Source organism: Phoxinus phoxinus (assembly GCF_949152265.1).
Source record: "Phoxinus phoxinus genome assembly, chromosome: 5".
Classification (NCBI taxonomy): Eukaryota; Metazoa; Chordata; class Actinopteri; order Cypriniformes; family Leuciscidae; genus Phoxinus; species Phoxinus phoxinus.
The window spans coordinates 42,980,229-42,995,593 of NC_136880.1; the positions used below are offsets into that span (position 1 = coordinate 42,980,229).

General features: G+C 36.5%; 2 protein-coding genes across 4 annotated transcripts in view; both read right to left on the minus strand.

The window, feature by feature from the left end:
- Window positions 1-5,177, minus strand: part of tcf3a (transcription factor 3a) — a 57,252-nt gene extending 52,075 nt beyond the window's left edge. For 2 of the 3 annotated variants that reach the window (XM_079612937.1, XM_079612939.1), the window contains exons 1-2: window positions 4,605-5,158; window positions 1,654-1,783 (exon numbers count right to left, since the gene is read on the minus strand). In XM_079612937.1, the coding sequence (XP_079469063.1) occupies window positions 1,654-1,707 (54 nt within the window). In that variant the 5' untranslated portion in view covers window positions 1,708-1,783; window positions 4,605-5,158. Of the gene's footprint in view, window positions 1-1,653; window positions 1,784-4,604 lie in introns of all 3 variants that reach the window. The other variant, XM_079612938.1, reaches the window with a different exon arrangement.
- The window catches only part of map2k2b (mitogen-activated protein kinase kinase 2b), a 529,628-nt gene that overhangs the window by 479,876 nt on the left and 34,387 nt on the right, over window positions 1-15,365 (minus strand). The window lies entirely within an intron of this gene.

Genomic DNA, 15,365 nt, shown 5'->3' on the forward strand with positions numbered 1-15,365 from the left:
GTCTTTGTACTTAAAAAATGCATGTTTTATTCAATGTGTTACTGACCAATTGTTTGTAATTATAAAATGAACAATTTATGAAAGAAAATGGTTTCAAAGCAAATCCTACACCAATTTTTTTTCTCTGCCTATGACACTTTATGAATTTGTTTAATAAAAAGGTTGAAAAGTGAAAAGGAAAGATGTATATATACACTGTAAAAAAAAAGTTGGTTTAACTTAAAAAAGCAAGTTACCTTGTTGCCTTAAAATTGAGTTCGTTGTAATTACAATTTTGAGTTAATATAATGAAGAATTGTTTAATAAACAGAAACTCAAAATAGTGTGTTATCTTCACACATTAGTTATCGAAGTTGATTTGACAAAAGATAAAAAGTTGTGTTAAATCATGCAAATATTTTTTTACAGTGTATATATATCTTACATCACCTTTTGCAGTTTAATTAAACTGTGTGTGTGTGTGTGTATATGCATGTTTGGCCATTAATAGTCAAAATACAGCAGTTTCTTGTACCTTTACCGCTTAAAGTGCCCCTATTATGCTATTTTAAGGTTTTTGATTGTGTTTTGGAGTCTCCAACAACAGATTTACACGCATCCAGGTCAAAAAAACACTATAATTTTCTTATAATATACATTGCCGCGGATCAGCTGTTTTCTCACAGCGTCTGAAACGGTTCGTTCAAAGATTCAGTCTCTCTAAACCCCTCCCCTCTGAGAGCTGCTCTGCTCTGATTGGTCAGACGGCCCAGTCTGCTGTGATTGGTCGACCGCTTACAGTCGACATCGGAAACAACAAAACACCATTACCAAATCTGGATTTCAACACTTGACTCGCAGTGATACAAACTGATGGCGCCGGGGTTTTTTTCTCATACTTTTGAAGTTCAGAAAAGTGGATTTGCAGCACTAACACAAACCAAACTCTTACAGTCTCATCTACAACTAGTGTTTGAGGGCGGAGCAAAGGATCACCGGCAGCCAATGAAGACCACAGGCTGGCATTATGCAAATTTGTTACATTGTTAGATAAGTTTGTGACTGGGATGCCTCATTTCGGGCAGTTCAGAATCGATTATTTTTAGGAGATTACTTCATTTATCGTGCATTGCGACTTTTAAAACTTTGCAGAAATGTAACATTCACAATCAGCTCTTTTACACAGCGCATGAAAGGAAATATTAGAAAAAGCTAGGGATTTTTAATGCTGTCATTATCGGCCTGATAAGAAAATTTGGCCGATATAGTAAAGCCGATAAAAAGTGCATTATTTCCGTCAGCTGAGACGCTTCAGATGCGCACTGTTCAACATTATGGCTTTTAATTGCTTGAAATATAAGAATCACTAAAAAAAAAAAGGAAAATACAGTAAAGTACAACATGTCGTCATATCGGCTACATAAAATGATAATGAGAATTGCGTGTTTGGGACGAGGCTTTTAATGGTACGACTTTTGGCTCTCAAATTTTTTTTTTTTAATTCTGATTTATCGGCCGATATATCGGTTTTCAAATATAAATAATTATCGGTATTGGCCAAATGTTTCATATCGATGCCTTCCTAGAAAAAGCATAATGGGGAACTTTACCCGCTTGACTTTTGATGTTGACTAACCAATAATAATGTTTATTATTAACAGTCTATCAACTTACAATACTGAAATCCAACAGGTCGTTCAGCTCCAAGTCGGTTCCCACCGTAGCCATCCTGACCCTGTGTGTTCTTGATCCGCTTCTCTCGCTCGACGACTCGCTCTCTCTCAGCTCAAACAGGTTTATGATCCTGCAGGGAAGGAGAAGTGTGCTTTCAGATCATCTATGAACCTCAGGTTAGATGTATCTGGGCCTAGTAATCAAAATCTGACATGCATCATCATGCGTCCGATCCAAAATAATCCGGTTGCGGCTTCCATCCGAAGCGCTACACAACATTAGAGACGTGGTTTAATGTAGTGTTTTCCCAGAATGCACCACAAATGAGCTCAGTTAACCACCAGGGGAGACCACCAGCGAGTCTCCAACAACCACCCACCCTACCCACCCACACTTACACACACCTAAAGTACGGGAACTAGTTAGTTGCACAAACAACTATGATTCCTGGAATGAAACACTGCATTTTAAACATGTCCATAGCATGAAATATGGGCGTTTATTTCCATAAATGGAACATTTTAATAGATATTAAGACATTTAAGGTGACAGGTGAAATTCAGAAATTAGAAAATGGTGCAAAAGTTCATTTATTTCAACTTAAAAGTTGAAACTTATATTATATAGACTCATTACATGCAAAGTTAGAGATTTCAAGCCTTTATTTGTTATAATTTTGATGATTATGGCTTACAGCTTATGAAAAACCCAATATTGTGAAACGTTTTTATAAGCTGTAAGCCATAAGCATCAAAATTATAACAAAAAGGCTTGAAATATCTCACTTTGCATGTCTATATAATATATTAGTTTCTTCTAAGTTGAATCACTGAAATATATGAACTTTTGCACCATATTCTAATTTTTCGAGTTTCATATGCAATTTTTTTTAATGTACATTGCATATATTTTGCTTTTCATACAAAACTGCAAACTAATTTTGGCTCTTTTCAGAAGACAAGCGTCATGTCAACTTCGCCAGTTAAAAAAGGAAGTGCTGTGATTTTACACTTTTTTTTCTCCTTAATTCATGAACCAACTCATTAAACATCAGCACTGCATCACACAGACACACAAAAAGTGAGAAGCTTTATCCAAAAATACTTTCATCATCATCATCACTGCGCCAATAACACCTTCACTGGAATCATATCAGCACCTCCTGATGATCAACAGGTAGAGGACTGTGAAACATCACAAAACACTGCACAATTATTGCTTTACTTTTAATACTTTTTCATATGGGATGCACAGTTTATCAAAAAGTGCATTATGCATTATGATTATACTGTGATTTTAGGACATGCACAAACATTTACATTGCATATATTTAAGAGAAAGAGTCTCTTCTGCTCATCAAGGAGGCATTTATTTGATGCAAAATACAGTAAAAAATCTAAAATATTTGTACAATTTAAAATAGCCGTTTTCTATGTGAAAATATTGTAAAATTAAATTTATTTCTGTGGTTCAAAGCTGAATTTTCAGCATCAGTATTCAGTCATATCCTTCAGATATCATTCTAATATGCTGATTTGCGTGCTAATTAAATATTTAAATGATTTAAAAACTGAATATTTTTTGCGAAAATCACAATTTCACTTCAAAGATTCATTGATAAACAGGAAGTTCAAAAGAACAGCATTTTTTGAAAATGTTTTTACTGTCATTTCTGATCCAATTTAATGTGTCCTTGCTGAATAAAAACATTAGTTCCTTTTAAAGAGCCTAAACTGTTGAACAGTAGTGTATGCCATGGAAATACCATAGTTTTCAGGGCAAGTGACATTGCAAAAACCTGTTGTATAATTTTTTTAAATGCAACGTAAACCATAGGCTATATATTTTAAAAAACAGCATCATGTTTTTGGGCATGTTGCATGTGTGCATGGCTTTTTTTGACATGTATGTAACATGCCACTAGTGTTAGGATCATGTTTTAAGCACTATGGAGTGTTGTTTATGTCATAAGTGGTGATAATGGCATGTTATAAATCTTTAAAGAACCTTAGAAGTACCTGTAAATGCCAAATTAACATTCAATAGCACTAAAATATATATGCATATGTGAAAGCACAACTGCACTGCTTTAGGGCAAAGCTTTAATCTTCTACAACACGTGCAACCGCAATATTATACAGACAACATCAAATATAATCCACAAGTCTCAATTGCAGAATGATCAGCAACAGGCCGACTCACATGAAGGCTTTTCAGGCCACGTTCACCCTAAATGGTGAACAAGACCCCCCCCCCCCCCCCCCCCCCCCTTCCCCAACCTCTCCAACACAAAGAAACACACGGTCCTCGACACAAAGTTTGAAAACTACACAAGAACAAGTACAAACACTCTTTAAGGGAGAATAGAGCAAATATAAGCATGTAAACACCTATATGGATCTTCTATACTGGAAAATGTGGGAAAGCTATTCCCAAAAATGCAATAAGGAAAAGTTGTTTCCCAAGAAAAGTCAAATAAACACACCAGGACACAAGACGAACAGCAAAAAAAAGAAGAAACTCAATACACAAGAAATCAAGTTAAAAGTAAATACGTCAAATTAACTTCACAGATGACTTTATTTAACCCCAGTGCAAACTTTCATCTGTTATAACCATCAAAAATACCCAAATTGCCTCAAATATACAAATTAAACAGGCAGAAGATTCACTATAAAGTTGTAAACACACATTTACCGTGGTAAAAAGGAGCTATAAATGGTGTTTTAAACTTGACATTGTTGGCAGTATTGAACAAAGAAGCCGTTTCCTCTGGACTCGAACCCCACACACACACACACACACACGCACTCACACACCAAAGCTCTTAGACAAAACACTTCACACACATTCACCATGCAACAAAAGTTCGATAAATACAACAGGCGCGTAAAAGTCAAAATGGTGCACATCTACACGTATAAAACATGATAAACGTGGCAAATATTTACCGTTTCTCCCGTCACGCGCGCGGCATCCAGCGGGAGAGAAACGCGCTTCAGCCTGAGAGGAAAAACAGAAAAGTTGGGGGACAAAATTTCCCCCCTCCGTGTCTCAGGTCCCGCAAAAACACGGTGCAAAACGGGTCGTATTTCCCGGGAAACGCGAACAATCCGCGTCAAGAGTTGTTACAATGTAACTGTGCTCAGATACAACTCTGACTAAAGTTATATTCTAATTCTTTTGAGCGCTACAAATGTAACATCTCATCTTCCGAGGAGACATTTTAGCACCGTCCACATTGTCAGCCCCAAATAGTGTATCCCTCCGCGCTGAGGGGAGACGTTATAGCGGTGTCCGATTTCAAACGCCCAGAAAACTAGGACTGTGTAGATCACGCGATTACTTTGATGTTTACTACACACGCGGCACAATTAAAATACTTAACACAGCGGAGAACAGTATATCTAACTTTATCGCAATATGAGCGGGATTTTGCTGTAAATTGTGCCGTACTAGACTAACGCGCGGAATGAGACGACGCACTGTTGAAGACAGACGGACTGAGAAACAGTGCGAGATGGAACGATAGACCCACCGAACTGACCAATAGGGAGCCAGGAAAGCTTGATTGACACATTCAATGGCCAATGAAAGCACTTTTAAACACTAAAGCCAACCATCTCTTCCCTGCACACCCTAACCAAGGTTTTAAAAGAATGGCAACAGGAAGCCATGGAATGGAATACTGTGTGTGTTTTGTGTGTGTGTGTGTGTGTGTGTGTGTTTAACAAAAAACGTATGCCGCTAATTCAGTCGTATAAACGAGATCGCAGATGCTTAGTTAGTTTCGAAATTCGTTCGACACAACGCTATATTATAGACCGATAACAGGCATGTTTAAAATAAAACAGGCTATAGCACTAATAAAAGTACCATGGTGTTACTAAGATGTTTCGATATTGCAATATATTTGGAATAGCATGTAAATACCAGGGTAATTTAATATGGTAATCATTCAAAACTGTCATGATACGTGAAAATATAATCATTGGTCCCGCCACAGTACAGCATTGTGAGACAGTTTAACTCCATATATATATTCATTTCATTAGGACTATATTCAGAATAAAACATTTCTAATTAGTTATACTGACAAAAATAGGCTTACTATGCCTTTTGTAGTAGCCTATGGTATTCTTTGGGGCATTACGGATCTTATTTGAGATCTAACATATGACATATTGATATGCAAAGGCAATAAACTTGTTTTTTCTGACATTAAAGTCAAAACATGAAACACAAATTGACCCTATTTGCTTTCTTGATGCATGTTCCTGGTGTAATTGTGAAGGGTTTTTAGCAGCAGTGCACGTCAATCTAAAAGAATACATCAAATATAATTTTACATGCTTTTATAGCTTTTATAGAACAGAAGTAAAGCAGTTTAAAGAAACCAAATTAAATTCAGAATAAAATATTTCTAATTAGTTATACTGACAAAAATAGGCTTACTATGCCTTTTTTTTTTTTTTGCATTGTAGTAGCCTATGGTATTCTTTGGGGCATTACGGATCTTATTTGAGATCTAACATATGACATATTGTCATTTTTACATAAAAAAAAATAAATAAAAAAAAACCTTCTCTTTAATCCTCACTTTTTTTGGCTTATGCTACTCTGAGCAATGCCAGAAACTTTGTATTTTGAGCACTTCTTGCGTTATTTTTCCCTCTTCACGATGCCTCGCTTGCTGTAGTCCTCAGTTGTAAGTCGCTTTGGATAAAAGCGTCTGCTAAATGACTAAATGTAAATGTAAATATTGATATGCAAAGGCAATAAACTTGTTTCTGACATTAAAGTCAAAACATGAAATACAAATTGACCCTATTTGCTTTCTTGATGCATGTTCCTGGTGTTATTGTGAAGGGTTTTTAGCAGCAGTGCACGTCAATCAAAAATAATACATCAAATATAATTTGACATGCTTTTATACAGAAATAAAGCCGTTTAAAGAAACCAAATTAAATTCAGAATAAAAAAATTATAATTAGTTATACTGACAAAAATAGGCTTACTATGCCCTTGTAGTAGCCTATGGTATTCTTTGGGGCATTACGGATCTTATTTGAGATCTAACATATGACATATTGATATGCAAAGGGAATAAACTTGTTTCTTTTTCCACCTTGAGTTTGTAAAAACAGCATGCAGGTGTTAGCACTTCCTAAATCCATCTTAGATTCGGAGAGCAAACACCTCGGATAATCTAAAGCTGAATGAGCCATAATCAGAGCTGGAGCGAAGCAAATGGCTTCTGACCGGAGGTGTGAGGAGGACTTTCAGGGCCACTAAAGCGGAGGAAGAGACAACATTTGGTGTTGTGGTGAGAAAACAGAAGCTGTGCCCCCGTGTGCATCTCAGCCCTTTTAACTGGTGTTTTTCTTTTGAGGTCACTGTGGTACAGAAACCACACCAGGGGGAGAGATTAATATGAACAAACAGCGACCTGATGATTCATACGTGTAATATATATATCTGTCCTCAGGTGTTGACATTGAAACTATGGCATTTCCTAATGAAAATCAGTCCACGTAAACCCTGACATTAAAGTCAAAACATGAAACACAAATTGACCCTATTTGCTTTCTTGATGCATGTTCCTGGTGTTATTGTGAAGGGTTTTTAGCAGCAGTGCACGTCAATCTAAAAGAATGCATCAAATATCATTTTACATGCTTTTATAGCTTTTATAGAACAGAAATATAGCCGTTTAAAGAAACCAAATTAAAAATGAAGTAAATGTGAATAGATTTGTACAACACGTCAATTAAGAAATACTCATACACTGTAAAAATTATATGATCAATAAGTTATGAAAACATTTTGATTTTGCTTTAACGCATCAAAATAAGTTAAAATAAGTGATGCAAGTTGAAATTACTTAAATATACAAGTTTATTGTACTTAAATTCACATTGTATTCCTTAAAACTCATCTTTGATCACCAAAATGACATATTCAAGTGTTTTTTCCTTGAAAAAAAAGGGTCATGCCTTAAAATAGCTTGAATGTAACTCGACACCCTTGCCTCATTTAGTATACGAGATTCATGAATATGCTAATTAGCCCCGCCTCCACTCACTTACTGAGGTAAACGCTGCACAATGGTGTCGCTCTTTACAACGTTGGACACATAACGGTAATTAATATCATTAGCCTTTTGCTTGACTATGTTATCAAACAGCTAATAATGTGTTGCTAATGTTACACAAGCCATGTTCTGCCTTATATTGAAAAAAAAAACATTAAAAGGCATATAGTTCATCATAACATTGTAATATCATACACCTGCTATATTGCTAAATCTACACGATTTTTCATATCAACAGAAAAATTATATGATGATGATGATTAATGATATGCTAAAGCCCCGCCGGCACGTTAATCTGATTGGTTACACGGTTCTATGAATATGCAAATGAGCCCCGCCTCCACTCACTCACTCACTCACTCAGAGATCCACTGGTTGACGATCACACGTTGATCTGATTGGTTACAAGGTAGTGTGTGACGTCAGAAACACCAGCGATTTCGTGTTTTTGAGACTGTCTTTGGTTCACTGCAGTTTTAAGCAGAAAATACTCAACAATGCTGTCCACTTATGAACTTACACATGCTTTGTCTTATTAAAAAACACCACATACACATATAAACAACATTAAAAGCTGGATTTTCACCACAGGGGGATTAAAAATTTGAAGGCAGCAACTTTTGTGTATAAATGAACTTTTTAACTCAAAATTCATCATATATATACTACGCCTAAGTATTATACACTGTAAAAAAATATGATCAATAAGTCATGACAACATGTTTTTACATTGCTTTAAAGGAACACTCCGACTTTTTGGGACTTTAGCCTATTCAACTTATCCCCCAGAGTTAGATAAATCCATACATACCTTTTTCATCTCCGTGCGTGCTATAAGTCTGTTTGACGCACCCACCGCTAGCCTAGCTTAGCACAAAGACTGGATGTAAATGGTTGCAGCTAGCATACTAATCCAAATAAGTGACAAAATAACGCAAACATTTTCCTATTTACATGTTGTGATTTGTATAGTCACAGAGTGTACAAAAAACAAAGTCAAATGAGACACAGACATATTTTAACCGTATAAATACTGGGAACTAGCCTATATTCTCTGAAGGCGAAGCACTGCTACTTGGGCGGAGTGATAACCGCAGCACCTGAGACGCGCCGTGGTGAGGAGCAGAGAGTTCGTTCAGAGCGCGTCTCAGGTGCGCTGCGGTTATCACTCCGCCCTATATTCAGGGGATATAGTTCCCAGTATTTATACGGTTAAAATATGTCTGTGTCTCATGTGACTTTGTTTTTTGTACACTCTGTGACTATACAAATCACAGCATGTAAATAGGAAAATGTTTGCGTTATTTTGTCACTTATTTGGATTAGTATGCTAGCTGCAACCATTTACATCCAGTCTTTGTGCTAAGCTAGGCTAGCGGTGGGTGCGTCAAACAGACTTATAGCGCGCACGCCGCACGGAGATGAAAAAGGTATGTATGGACTTATCTAACTCTGGGGGATACGTTGAATAGCCTAAAGTCCCAAAAAGTCGGAGTGTTCCTTTAACACATCAAAATAAGTTAAGCAATTTTCTACATGTTTTGTAAGCTTTCAAGATTTTCAACAATTTTTTTTAAAGTCAATTTAAAGTCCCCTTCTAGTCAATAATTGTATCATCTTTGATCACCAAAATGACATATTTAAAGATTTTCCTTGAAAAAAATGTCTTCATGCCTTGAAATATCTTGAATGTAACTCGACACCCTTGCCTCATTTAGTATTCGCGTCTCTATGAATATGCAAATGAGCCCCGCCTCCACTCACTCACAACAGCTCAGAGATCCACTCGTTGAATATATATATATATATTTAGGGCTGTCCAAAGATGAATCGCGATTAATCACATCCAAAATAAAAGTTTGTGTTTACATAATATATGTGTGTGTACTGTGTAGAATTATTACGTATAAATACACACACATTCATATATATATTTAAGGGATAATTGCATTTATATACTGTATATACATTTATATAATTTATATATAAATATTTTATATATAAATATAACCAATTTTTCTTAAATATATACATGATTGTGTGTGTTTTTATATATATAAATAATTATACACAGTACACACACATATATTATGTAAACACAAACTTTTATTTTGGATGTGATTAATCGCGATTAATCTTTTGTCAAAATATATATATATGCATGAAGACAAAAATGATGCAGTATATGTACAGACATATACGATAATACAAAATGTCATAACTTTCCTTTTCATCTGACGTCAATCTCGACCAAAACCTACAGTCAAATCTATTTACATGTATAGGCACATTTTACAACGCAATCAAATCAAGTTTCTTTCTCGTTGAATATCCTGATTCACTCAATAATGCGTCATGCTTGCGAATGCTTCACGTCGCCGGCTAAATGCCAGATAACGTTACAAATCGGTCAATATTACATTGTGGTTTAAAATGACCTCATTCGCCAACATCAAGCCCAAACATTCAGGTCATAAATATCTCTCTCCTCTTTATAAACGTCAGCATAACACAGTAAATGAAGCATGTCTGGTGTGATTATGGAGGTTTAGTGTTGTATTTATGAGAGGACCAGACAACATCGTGTCAGTGAAACCCTAATCCTCTGGAAACACACACACACGGACGGGTGAAGGGAGCATGTCAGGCAGTTTAACCCCACGATGAATAGAGCCGTGTGTGAGAACTGAAGCCCTGTGTGGGGGTGCACTAACTTTTTCATCATGTTGTCTTCTTCACCGGCGACCAGACAATCCACAATCCTTTGTTCCGGAGAGATTCGGAAGCTAAAATAATACAAATAAAATCATTCTGAATAATAATTACAAATTGAGCCTTTCATATTTACGGGTTTCTCAGAAGTCGTCATAGTTGGGTAAACTTCTATAGCTGTGAATTAGGGACTACGTAAAAGTGTGTGTGTGTGTGTGTGTGTGTGTGTCTAAATAGCAAAAGAAAAACTCCATAATAGTGTTTCCACAACTTTATAAAAAAAAGAGGGGGAAAAATAGAGAGATTAATAACGGCAGCGTTAACTCGTTTTTTTTTTTGTAATTTCATACAAAGTTAATATAGCTAATACTATGTATAGTGTTATGAATGTACATTTAAAAAAATTAAAATATAAAAACCTGCTGGATTTATGATTGCTGATGACCATTGAAACGTGCCGTCACAGTCTGTGAAAAGGATTAATTGAACATAACTATTTTTATTTATTTAACCCTTTAAGTGTCACCCCCCTTTTTTTGAATATACATGAAAATGCACATTCCGAACTTAAATGTTTGTAATTCAAGAATTGCTTTGGAATATAGACATAAGATTGATCTTGTTTTAAATAAGGAATTTTGCAGATTTTTGTAGAAGTGAAATAAATTAAGAAAGTGTAACAGACAAAAAGTTATAGAAGTTTGAGTTTGTGAAAATATAAAATTTAAAAATTGTATTATTCATATTTTATATAAAATATATTTTTTCAAAACCTGGTTGGTGGACTCTAAAACTGCAAAAAAATCAAAGCCAAAAATCTGAACAAGTTGTGTTTTCAATTTTAGGTTGATATCTCAAAATATTAGCTTTCAGTGAGATGTAGTTTGGGCGCAGTACCACACTTCTCCACTAGTGGAAATCACTGCCCATATAAGGGCGCCTCCATCTCCATATGTGTTTTTTCTTTATTTCTAAAACATTTTCAGACCTTTTTTTCTAAAATAATTGAACAGATGCTATCTTTTGAACTCTTGGCATGAAAACAAACTGAGGTTTCTACCATTTTTTCATGTTCATCACTATTTCAAAATAAAGGACTGAACACTTAGGAGTATGAAAATATTATTGTTGCAAATTGATAAATTACAACTCCTCTGTAATTTATTTTGAAAATCAGTCACCAAATATTGTCAATATTAGTTTAGGTTTAGTATAGGATATTGCTATTTAAAATATGTAATGACTTTGGGCCCACCGGTGGGCCGGTGACACTTAATTTATTTATTGAATTATACCATGCTAAAAATATAAAACTAATTATTATTTTAAAATAAATTTTTCATAATTTCTAAAGAAAATGTGAGTTATCTTTTGCCCATGCAAAAGTTGCTATCAGTGTTATTTGAGATACTATTATGGTTTTTATAAAAAAGTTTTTTCTGTTAATAATTTCCCCCGCTTTCATTTTAATTTTAGTTTTGTAATTTAGATTTTTTTTGTGTCTTTTATTGGTACTGTCAAATCGATTAATCACGATTAATCGCATCCAACATAAAAGTTTATATATATATAATATATATACTCTCATACATATGTGCGCGCGCACACACACACACACACACACGTGTATATAATCACATATAAGTGCTGTCAAATCATAAAAGTTTGTATATATAATATATATACTCTCATACATACGCGCGCGCACACACACACACACAAACAAACACGTATACATAATCACATACATATAAGTGCTGTCAAATCGATTAATCATGATTAATTGTATCTAACATAAAAGTTTGAGTTTATGTACACATACATATAGTACAGTATGTGTATGTATATATATAGGCCTATATATATATATATATATATATATATATATATATATATATATAGTTATCATTAATGTTTTTTTTTTTCATTTTCAGTAATAGGCTAGTTATTTAGTGCATACTACTTTCATACTACGAAACTAAAAGAAAATTAGAAATATTGCATTGTCAGCTATTGCTGAAAAAAATAAGCTTAAGTTTTATCTATTTTATTTGATTAACATTGAACTATAATAGCCCTGCAACAACAAATAGTTGTTGTTGTTGTTTTGGGGGGAATATACAGCGTGTTTCACATTTCACATCTGACACACTGATAGCAAAGCTTAAATGATGTGCTGGCCAAAGCAAACACTCTTCACGAATAACATCGCTGCTTTTGCACGGCTTGATCTCGAGCTCAGTGAGGATGAGTGTTGATGTTTACACTCACACACACTCACTCACTCACACACACACACACACTCACCTGAGCTCGGCGGTCCGCGCGTGACTCGCTGCTCTATTGAGTCGATGGGCCCGTGAATGTGCAGGCCTGAATGCAGGGCCAGCTGTGTCTGGCATCGAGTGCATTCATCTCAGGGTTTGGAGAGCATCGAGCAGGATTAGCTAACTGAAAGCATCCGCCAAAACCAACGAAACCATGGCAACCGGAACCTCGCACAACCGACACATTCGAGACGAGAGATACGCTGAACGCTAGACCAGATAAGAGTCAAAACACACATGATGATGATGATGATGATGATGAGAAAGTATGATGTTTTGAGACGGACCGTGGCAGCTGTTCAGAACATGAATGGACTAATATGGCCAATTAAAGGGGCTTTATGTAAGAATTATTATGTATTAATCGCTGTTTTATTGCCAATATGTGAACAGCTTGTAACGGAACTTAACATTCCCCGACTTTATGAAAGCTAGACTGATTTTTATGAGAAGGACTCGGGGCGTTTTTGCCGGGAAAATCAAAAGGGTGTGATTGACGGTTTCGCGCGCTCCTGAAAACCTCGCTTCCGTTCTGACACATGAATGAAACTAATGCAATACACGTGTTCAGGTTGATGCCGAAAGAGCCATTCTGTAATGTCACTGTGTCATCCAATGTATAGTCTGTCTGCTTACAAGCCACTTCAAGGCAAGCTTGCGATCTTCGCCCCCCAAATAAGCGTGTTTTGAATGGATGTCAATGGAGAGGCTTCACTACGCTGAAAACCCGATATTGTTGAGGAAATATCTTATTTAATTAATTGACAGTCCATCGGCTAATCTTCAATATGTTTGCTTTTACACATTGTAGGATTTTGGGCTGTCCCAGACCAGACGAAAGATGACCAATCGTGTGGATTTCTGTCTATGTTTAAAGGGTAACTAAACACTAAAACAACTTTTTTTAGTTAATGATCTGTAAGAATGGAGCTTCATAAATGCTGTTCATTGATTCGAGTACATTTTTTGACATTTGGGTATAAAGTGTTTTAATTTTCAAATATATAGTGTAAAAACGTCTGAGTGCTGCCCTCTTCAGGCTCCTGAAGTAGGGGTACTCTCTGACGTAGTGAACTCTGTGACGGTACTCGATCACGCCCTTGGCAGCCCCAGGTATAAAAGCATCTGGTTCCGTCAAAACCACTGTAGCGAGTCAGGAGTTGGAATTACGAGTATTGAAAAAACGATCAGGATAGCGTATATTAGCATCTAGTTAGCATAGCATTTATATAGTTATATCGACGCAATGGAGGTGGAGATGGGCTTCTCCACACAGCTCGCGCTGAAAAGCGACTGCTCCTCCTGCATGGACTCCAGAGGATGGATACCCGACCCGAGCCCAACGGGACCCGCCGGTACCCGACGGGCCGGGCCGGGTTTGGACAGATATTTCGAAATTATGTTCGGGTTCAGGTCGTGCTCGGTCACATCAGCGCGATAAGGCATTGAACATTTTAAATTTAAAACAGCTTATTATGTAGGTAGCCAATGTGCTAATAGGCTAACGATTGCATCATAACCACGCGCAGGCCCGGTTCTAGAACCAAATCACTGAGGGTGCTTCTGAAAATAGTGAGGGTGCTTATAAACGTAGGGTCATCCAATTTTTTTTAGTCTAGGGGGAGGGTCACCCAAATTTCATATTGTACCATTTTTTTGTATTCATGACAATAGACAAATTTAGCGCGCGTACACGCTCAGAAAAAGTGCATCATGTCAGAACAGAACAGAACGCCAATGAAATGTTAACCCGGCAAAGCTTTAAAACACGAGCAAATAATGAACTTTTGTGATTGCGAATAAGTGCAGTGTCCAGTGAGTAAGTTTCACGTTGCCTGCCTAGCAACTAAATATTCTTTTAAAGCTTCAAACCAACAGCAGAAACGCTAGGCATGTATTTAAAAAATGGTAACACTTTATAATAAGGTTTCATTTTGTTAGCGTAAACTAATTTCCTGAGCTGGAAGCACACACGCAAACAAAGTGGGCAATTAAAGAGACATCTTCACCTATGCAACACAATCGCGAAAGGACACAACCAATCAAATGCATTAAACATGAAAGCATAATTAAATATTTCTGATTTGAAAAATCGTGTTAATGGATTTATTTAGCCTATATGTATGAGTGTGAATCCGTCTGTGTTTCTATTGTCGGCAAAATCTCGTTTACATGTGTGCTATTAATAATTTCATCTGAGGGTGCTTTCAGTTTTGTTTGAGGGTGCTTAGCACCCTCAAGCACCCCCGTAGAACCGGGCCTGACCACGCGACTCTCTGTCGCACAGTCGACAAATTACCGTATAGACCGGCGGAGAAGCTCGCAGGCAATCGGGGGAACGTGGAGGCATAAAGTCCGATAAAGTGAAGGGAGAAGCCCATAGAGAGAGATAAAGCTGCTCCCGCTGCTAGCTCATGGACAGCTAATGCTCACGCTCTCCGTCTCTGAGAGATTCGGAAGATGATTCAGATTTCCATCGGCACAGCGACTAGAAGACTGACAGCTGTCAGACTCACGTCACATCTACAGTCGTCAAGCTCAGTTTGAGTCTGCGCAGTTCGCCTGGCGATCAGGAAGTG